At 41.7% G+C, this 9,098-nt stretch overlaps 1 protein-coding gene across 1 annotated transcript; it reads left to right on the top strand.

Annotated features, from left to right (window-relative positions):
- Nucleotides 1-1,378: 1,378 nt before the first annotated feature.
- LOC110696751 (dirigent protein 24-like) lies at nucleotides 1,379-1,834 on the top strand. The gene has a single exon (XM_021874102.1). It carries the CDS (start codon nucleotides 1,379-1,381, stop codon nucleotides 1,832-1,834), a length of 456 nt encoding a protein of 151 aa, XP_021729794.1.
- Nucleotides 1,835-9,098: the final 7,264 nt, after the last annotated feature.

Raw genomic sequence — 9,098 nt, 5'->3', positions numbered from 1 at the left:
GCATAAAATAGCCAGATTGGTTGGCAAAAATTTTAGCTACCTACTTTAGTTGTCTAGTTTTGTTACTCGTATAAGAGAAGCACTTGAATACCATTTTCATATATTGCCGTTAGGATTAGTTAGTTCTAGTTAGGGATGCCAGTGGGGCGGGTTAAGTAGGAGACCCGCTCCATCTTCGCCCCACTGGAGCGGGGATGGGTCTCGGTTTGGCTGGTGGTGGGGCGGGGATGGGGATAAAAACCATACCCGCCATGGGTGATGGGGCGGGGGTGGATTTTAACTTGTACCCGCCCCACCCGCCCCATCCCCACCCCGCCCCACCCGCCCCATCCCCACCTTATACCCACGTCTATATATATTAACAAGCAAAATTATATACTTTATACTATTTTATAAAATAATAACGTGAAATATAATGTTAGTTATAATACTTTGTACTACACTTATATTATAAACAAAAATGTGTGTAATATTTAAAATGTTTTTTTTTTATTATAATCCTTATTAATTACGTAGGATTGTGTATTTAACAGACGGAGATTAGGTGGGTCTTAGGTGGGGGATTAGGCGGGTCTTTGGTGGGGATTAGGTGGGGATGGATATCCAAGTAGAGGGGGTGACAGGGATGGTTTTGGAGTTGTATCTGCCGGGGCGGAGATGGGGATGAACATTGGACCCGCGGCGGGGATGGGGATAGGGATGGGGATGACAATTTTAGGTGGGGATGGGAATGGGAAGGCCAACATCCGCCCCGCCCCGCTCCATTAACATCCCTAGTTCTAGTAATATTAGTTAGTTACTAGCTAAGGTAGTTATGAATCCAAAATACCAAAACTACTCCGACAATGGTGACAAATATTATATCAAATTAATTACTGATACATGGATATTGGATGGATTAGTTGTAGGCTTGTAGTTATGACATTATAACAACTCCATCAGCTTAAAAACTATACTTGATAAATAACAAAATTTCCTAAATGCAAAACTAAAATAACATGATGTGAGCCATCTTCCAATACCTTCACATAACAAGCTTTCTTATTAAATCATGTCTTTCTCATGTGTGTTCTTTCTCCTCTTTCTCTACACAATCCTAACTTCCGCTTACTCAGCTCGAATCCTCCTCGACGTCGCCGACCCACCTCAAGCATTCCAACATCCAACTCAACCTTCAATAACATTCATTATGCAAGACATACAACCTTCAACAAAAAACACAATAAACCCTCAACAACAACAACAACAACAACAACAACAAGCACTTCCTTTCTCGAAGCCCTTAGGAACTTTTTCTCTTACATATGGGGGACATCCCATACCCTACCAAACTAACCCTAATAATGATCGAAACACTTTTACACAAACAGCTACAGATATGCCTAGGTTCGGGATTGTTTTCCCGACAGCTAGTACTATCCAAGAGGAGTTGGAATTCGGGTTAGTGACTAACATTGAAGAGAATATATACGTCGAAAACACAGTGTTTGGACCGACGGTGGTGGGGAAGGCTAAGGGGGTTTATGTGGCCATGAGTTCATCATCAGATAATAATCATATGATGGCTATGACAGTGAGTTTTTCAGTTGAAAATGGAGATGATGATGATAAGAGTAGTGATGAGATAGATAGTTTGAAGTTTTTTGGGGTGCATTTGAGAGATGTTTTAGAGTGTCATGTTGCTGTGATTGGTGGTACTGGCAAGTTTAATGATGCTAATGGATATGCTGTTATTAAAGTGGTTAATAATAGAGATATAGGGTCTACTGATATTATTCATGGGTCAAGTGATGATGTAAAATTAATGCTTATGTACAATGTTTTTCTCAGCTAACTATAATTTTGTTATATGTATAAATTAATTATTGTCATTTATTTATTACCGTCTACTCGTATTAAATAGTTGTGAACGCCAATAGAATTGAACCATATTGTATTATATATAGACAATATATAGAATTAGATACCAATAAATCTAGATTCAAGTCAGGTTGAGTATTAAGAGTGAAAGTGAAGCTTCCCTACCAATGATGGATGGTTTGTTCGTTAAAGGACATGAATGGGACCTTAGAACAACTCCTTAATCGATCAATTGCTCCAACTCCTCCAATGCTTGTTGACACCTAATGAAATGCACATGATGAATTGTTTTATACCTTTAATAGGTAATGCTCAAGTAATGCTTAGTTTTTTGGAAAAATTAGAAATAATTATCCCAACTTTGTCTAATTTATGTAGAATAATCCCAACTTTTGATTATACTGGAATAATACGAACTTTGGGGGGTCTTCTTTTTCTTCAATCCCTAACCGGTCAACAAAAGTCAATGACCTACTATATTAGGTCACTTGACACGTGGCAAGCCCTGATTGGTCCAAAAAAAATTAAAAAAATGAAATCCTAGCCAACCTCTCCTTCCCCTTCCCCCACCGTGCACCCTTACCTCCGTCCACCACCATAGCTAGACCGCCTCCTATCCCCTCGCTGAACCGCCGCTATCCCCCACCCCTTACGTCGCCGTTTTTCCCCCTCCCCAAAACACCTTCCTATTCCCCCAGGCAACCACAGAAACCCCAAGGTTGAAGCCACCAAAACCCCTAAACGCAGGCACCTAAATCCCAAAATCGCAGCCACCGAAACCCCAAAACGCAAATTCGAGGGTGTGTTAGGTATTTTCGAGATTAGGGGAAGGGTTTCAAGTGAGTTCTGTGACCGGTATGCCGGCCGGCGTTTGTGACGGGGGGAATTGAGAGATTGTTTGGTAGTTTTGAGGTCGGTGGGTGCGGCTGGGGTTCGTAACCGTGGTGTTTGGCAAGGCTGTGGTGGTTGGCGAGGCAAGAAGGGAAGCCAACAATGGGTGGGGCTGGGGTTTCGGTGGTTTCAGGATGAGGGAGGTCAGATAGGGGTAGAGATGGTGTTTTCCGGAGTAGGGGAAGGTCGGGGCTAGGTTTTCGTCTGGCATCTGTGGTTTTTCCGGTGAAAAAGGGAGAGGGTAGTGGGTGGGGTTTGGGGCTCCGGTGAGCAAGGGTGGAGGGGTTGGGTGGTTGTCCGGTTGTTGGTGGATTATTTTGGGTTTTTTTATATTTTGTTTTTTATATTTTTTTAACCAATTAATTTGTGACACGTGTCATTTTAATAAAAAAAATAAAAAATTAACCCATTCAACTGGTAATAACGGGTATTTGGGATTGAAGAAAAAGAAGACCCCCCAAAGTTCGGATTATTTCAGTATAATTAAAAGTTGGGATTATTCTACATAAATTAGACAAAGTTGGGATTAATATTTCTAATTTTTCCTAGTTTAAAAAAAAAAAAATGAATACATAATATATAAATATGAAAAATATAGGCAAGTAATTATAAAATATTCTATTTCACTAAAATTACAACACTTATTGATTTGGGCTGTTTTAAATAATTGCGACACTACATTTATATTTTTTGACAACTAGTACAACTTTCAACAGTACACCTAATTTATTCATATTTGGCCCTTCCTCTCTATCTTCCATAAAATGTACTCCATAAGATTTGATACTAGGCCACCAAGAACATCATCTGTCTTATCACCTTGAGAATTACTTCATTGTTATTCTTCCTCCATTAAAGGCGCACCCATACATGGTGCGAATTAATTCCACTTTGAAGGAGGGGTGGATGAGATTCGAACCCGTGACCTTTGTGTCACGCTGGCTCCGATAACATGTTAGAGGACCAACTCAACCAAAAGCTTAAGCTGATGGCTGAGGCCCAGGAATATGTTTTATACTCTATCATATACTCCGTAACAAATAAAGTAAAAGAAATTATAGCCAAATAGTTGAAGGCGAGCTAAACCACACACAAACACTAAAATGACTTGAAACAAATAAGGACTATGCAAGAAATGTAGGGAAAAATTTAAAGGTGTCAATTCAGGTGTTCGGATCGGGTTCAGTGAGGTCAGATTGGGTCATATCAATTTTATAACTTGAGTCATAGTATATTATTGTATTCAAACGAGTCGAAATCTAAATTGGATATTTTTTAATTCAGTTTCAGATCAGGTCGGATTGAGTGTGGTTTTGACACCTTTACAGAAAAATACCTTACAAAAAAAAAAAAAAAAAAACCATGAATCTAAGATCACGGTAGCAATACATTCTCTCTTATTGAGGGATAGGTTAGATGTTTTTGTGAGCTTATAAAAATAAAAATAGACAGTTATATAATATATAAATGTTATATATATTATATGTAATACTACCGTGTTAAAAGTTATGTGTGTGCAACTTTGGTAGGCTCGTAGATGAGGGTGTGCAAAGTGTGCTATTGCTCTGGGCCCAAAAAATTAGAGGGCCCAACAATGTTGTATTCTCGTTTTTTATGGCTTGGAAATCAATTTTCTGTACTCTCTCTTCCATCATATCACACTTATTTTATTTTTTGTAAAGAAAAAGTCACGCTTATTCAAATTATCAAATTTGAATTACAATTATTACTGTATTTAATTTCTATATTCCATCTTCTTCTTTTAGCTTCCCATTAAATTTTATTTCTTTTCCAAAATAATCAATTAATTTCAATACTTCCCCTCTTTTCCATACAAGAATGTGAATTAGATTTAGAAATTCCTAATACGTATATTTAAAAAAAAAAAAACATTATTCAATATTGGGAATTTGTGGTAAACTAAAACAATACTACTTTTATAATTGGTTTCATCTCTACTACTATGCAAAATTGCAATTTGAAGTGAACTACAAGTAGTGAAGTGCCTAAAGTGTGTATATTTTTTAAAATTTTATTTTTTGACAAAGTTTGAATTTTATTTTTATTTTTGTTTTATTTACAATGCTACAAGCCAATAGCCTAGTACTGCATCTTCTAACGTTTACTTATCTTGCTGTAACAGCATTTGTTTACTAAAATCTTCAATTGTATCCATTTTTTTTTAATTTAGTATAGATTTTTATATATATAGGGCCCCAAATTATATTTTAGAACAGGACCCCATAATCTCCGAGACGGCCCTGAACTTTGGGATATTATTTGTGAGATATAAAATGTTTTAAAGTTATACATAACCATTAACGGAGGTAAGTATATAATATTCAGTTGTTTTTGTGAGCTTATAAAGATTGACTTTTCTTTCTTCTCATTTTCACTAGTTCTCTCTCTCTTTTTTTCTTTTCTTTTTTTTTTCTTTTTTAAATGTTTTTATTTGGCTTATGTAGGGGTGTACATAAACAGGACCGGACCTGAAAACCGACCTGATCCGGACCTGTTGGGACCGGACTTGACCCGGACCTGTAGATTCAGGTCCGGTCCTGGTCCTTAAAATTCAAGGTTCCTGGTCCCGGTCCGGATCAGGTCCAAACCCGGGGTTTTCAGGTCTGGACCTGAAACCCGGTAAAAATGTATTTTTTTTAAAAAAAAACTTTTTTTTCCCAAATATCAAAACAAGAAGTCAGTTCATTTCTAACCCTAACTTAATCACTCACTCTCTAACCCACTCAGCCGACACAAGTCACACAACACACTTACAAACCCACTCCCTCACGCTGCACACTCCTCTAGCGACCACTGGATCGCGCGACTCTAGCAACCCCAGCCACTAGAACGTGCGACTCTAGCAACCGCAACCACCACATTGCGCGACTCTAGCAACCACAGCCACCAAAACACGCGACTCTAGCGACCGCAGCCACCAGATCGCGCGACTCCAGCGACTGCAGCCACCAGAACGCGCGACACTAGAGGCCGCAACCACCAGATCGCGCGATTCCAGCGAACGCAGCCACCACAACGCGCGACTCCGGCGACCGCATCCACCAGATCGCGCGACTCCAGCGACTGCAGCCACCCAATCATACACCAATCGCCCTCTTACTCGCTTCACGATCTACCTCGACCTTCCTTTGCGACCATCTACTTTGAAGGTGGTAGATCTGGTGGTTGCTGTTGTCTAGTATTTTTGGTGTTTGGGAATTGAGACTTTAGTCAATTTATACAATTTATGTAGTATTCATGATTGATAATATCAGATTTTATGTTATTATTTATTTTATTTTTTAAATAAAAAATCAAAAAATAAATAAAAAAACAGGTCTATTCAGGTCTGAACCCGGACCGGACCTGATTTTTTCAGGTCTAACCCGGAACCGGACCTGTTGAATCAGGTCCGGTCTCCGGTCCTCAAAATTCCCTGATTCAGGTCCCGGTCCCAACAGGTCCGGTCCAAGTCCGGTCCGGTTTTGGACCGGTGTACAGCCCTAGGCTTATGCATTATAAATTGATATTATAAAGATATGTATAAATGTTATATATAATATATCACTAGATTAGTCATAATGTCTATTTTCATAATTTAATTTTGTTACTATTTTACAAATAGACAATAAAAAATATTAATGGTAAAAAATACGTCTCAAAAACTGATGCATATTAAAAAATAAAAAGGAGTTCATCTTGTTTAGGGTAAAAATACCTTAGACACGTGGACCAATGAGAGGAGGCCACGTGTCGAGTTCAGGATGGCCCACGTGGCTTAATATCCTCTTGACACATGGCCCCCTTGGATACATCTCTGAAATGGTGGCCTTCAAGGGCCCAAATCCCAAGAAGCGCCGTAAAACGGCGCAGCCCATTGAAATCTAGGTCAAGTGACCTAGATTGGGGGCACGTTCTCCAATGACCCTATAATGAGGGAGATATTTTCCCATTTTGGGGACAAATTCAATCATTTATTACACCTACATTCTCCCTCATCAGAGAAAGACCTGAGCTTGGAATCCAAGCATCCCCACCTAAATTTCCGTACTCTTTATTCCCTTTCAAGTTACTAACTTGATCTTCGGAGGCGGAGCTCCAACCACCCGGAGTCTCCGTTGTTTTGCAGGTACAACTCAGTCGGACCAGACTTCGTGACGTAACTCTCTCGAGGGATAAAAACACCCAAAACATTTGGCGTCGTCTGTGGGGAGAGTACCTCGAAGATGGTTCAAGAGTCTGTACCACCCCCTAAGCATCTGGGCGATGACCTGGAAGTTTTTACAGACCAGGAGGATGAAGATCCTCAGGTTGAAACCTATACAGCCAATGATGGCTCTCTAATAACTAAGCGCATCCGACACAGAGACACTCTGGAGCGGGGTGCCACCCAGACGGGTACAAATCGACCCCTTGGGCAGCTGGAAGGGGAAACCCACACGACAGCTGGATCAGCTCCTGTCACTCGGGACAACTCATGAGGTTCATGACAAGTTTAAAGGGTGAAATCAAAGATCTGATCACTAAGAGCCGGGCTGGCCCAAGTAGGGGTCAGTCGGCCAAGAAGACTCCTCTAGAAAAGGGGAAGTCAGTAAGAGATCGGCAACCAACTCCTCATCGAAAGGAGAAGGCATCCGAGACCATTGATTGGTCCAAAATTCTTCTTCCTAAGAGGAATACCAACAACACCCGCCGGACTCAACAGCCGGTGGGAAGCAAAAAATCAACTCTTGATGCACGGGAGATCATCACCCGCAAGAGAAATCAACAGTTGTCTGAGTCGGCTTCTACGTCGAATTTTCCAGACAGCTTCAACAACACTTCTGCAGGGAATACACTTTCCCTGAATGAGAGTCAGACAGGCGGTAATGCCGTCCACTCTGGCCCTCAGATGATTGGGACTGCACCGTATGTACCTTCTCAGGTCTACGGCCAGTATCCACCTTACTATATGCAGCCGACCTTTTTCTGAGGTCAGGCGGCATATAACAATGTCCAGCCACTGGACTGGCAACTCTGTTTGCTCCGCCTGGGTGAACAACCTTCTGCGTTCACCCGGGAGATAACCGAGGCGGCACAGCCGGCCAAGGTTAAAAATGTGTTGGTAGGTACCTATGATGGTACCACCAACGACCAACCCGGAAGATCACCTCATGGCATACACCAACCTCATGTACTTACAAGGGTTGGATGATGCCACTTGGTGTCGATGCTTCCCGGCTACGTTGAAGGGCATTTCCCAACAATGGTTTGGCAACTTGCCAGCCGGGTCCATTGATAGTTTCAGGAAGCTTGCCTTCCTGTTTGCTTCCAACTTCTCAATGAACATCCCTGCTAAGAAAACAAGTCTTGACTTGAGCACCATTAAGCAGGGGGAGAGAGAAGGGTTGCGCTCCTATGTCAGGCGATTCAATCTGATTAGAAGTCAGATCCAAGGACTGTCTGATGAGGTAGCTTTTACAGACTTTTTCAAGGGTCTGAGAGACAGGTCGACTTTTAAGTTCGACCTAGTCAGAAAAGGGGCTTTCACTTTACAGGCGGCCTTGAGGGAGGCGGAAAGCTATATTCAAGCAACCGACCTCTGCACGCCTGGTAATCAGTCGGACTCCAAGAAGTCTGACAAATAGAAAGACAGCCGACCTGCTCAGCCGACCAAGAAGAAAGAAGAGAGCAAGAAAAGAAAAGAAGTTTGGGCGGTTAGTGACTCTGACCAGCCGTCCCAGAAGAAGAAGAAGGAATTTCAACCGTACGTCCCTAAGTACGAGTTTAACAAGGACTGCAACTCCATCCTCATGAAAATTAAGGACCGGTTGTCCCTAGAGAAGCCGAATCCAATGAAAAATTTCATTTAATCAAGGAACAAAAACAAATTCTGCCAATACCATGAGGAAGTTGGCCATGACACCAATGACTGTTTCAACCTTCAACCGGCATTGGACCGTCTGACTGACAAGGGGATGTTAAAGTCCTACATCTCTAAGTCCAAAGGGACTAATAAGAAGAATCTAGGGCAGTCGTCTAAGACACCCCAGCCTGCTAGTAGTTTGGACACTGACAAGGAGCCGGTCTACACAATAGCAGGCGGGTTCTCATGCGATGGCCCTACCATCCGAGGCACCAAGAGCCATCTTCAAAAGATGGACAAAGATGATGATGAGCATGCATCTACAAGATCCTCCTTCCCAGACGTTCTGATCAGTGAGAAGGACAGAGGCAGCGTCCGCCGTCCGCATGACGACCCGGTCATCATTGAATGTAAGGTTGCCAACCAGCTGGTTGGACGAATCCTTATTGACACCGGCAGCTCAGACATCATCAGCCTCCGGTGCCTGCAAAAGCTGAAATAC

The sequence above is a fragment of the Chenopodium quinoa genome, unplaced genomic scaffold, assembly GCF_001683475.1.
Source record: "Chenopodium quinoa cultivar QQ74 unplaced genomic scaffold, ASM168347v1, whole genome shotgun sequence".
NCBI classification, from domain to species: domain Eukaryota; kingdom Viridiplantae; phylum Streptophyta; class Magnoliopsida; order Caryophyllales; family Amaranthaceae; genus Chenopodium; species Chenopodium quinoa.
Note: the sequence above shows the minus strand (reverse complement) of the source record. Positions and strands in the feature narration are given on the sequence as shown.

What these genes read in the sequence shown, in the direction of transcription:
- LOC110696751 (XM_021874102.1), top strand. Translation starts at nt 1,379, where the DNA reads ATGCCTAGGTTCGGGATTGTTTTCCCGACAGCTAGTACTATCCAAGAG.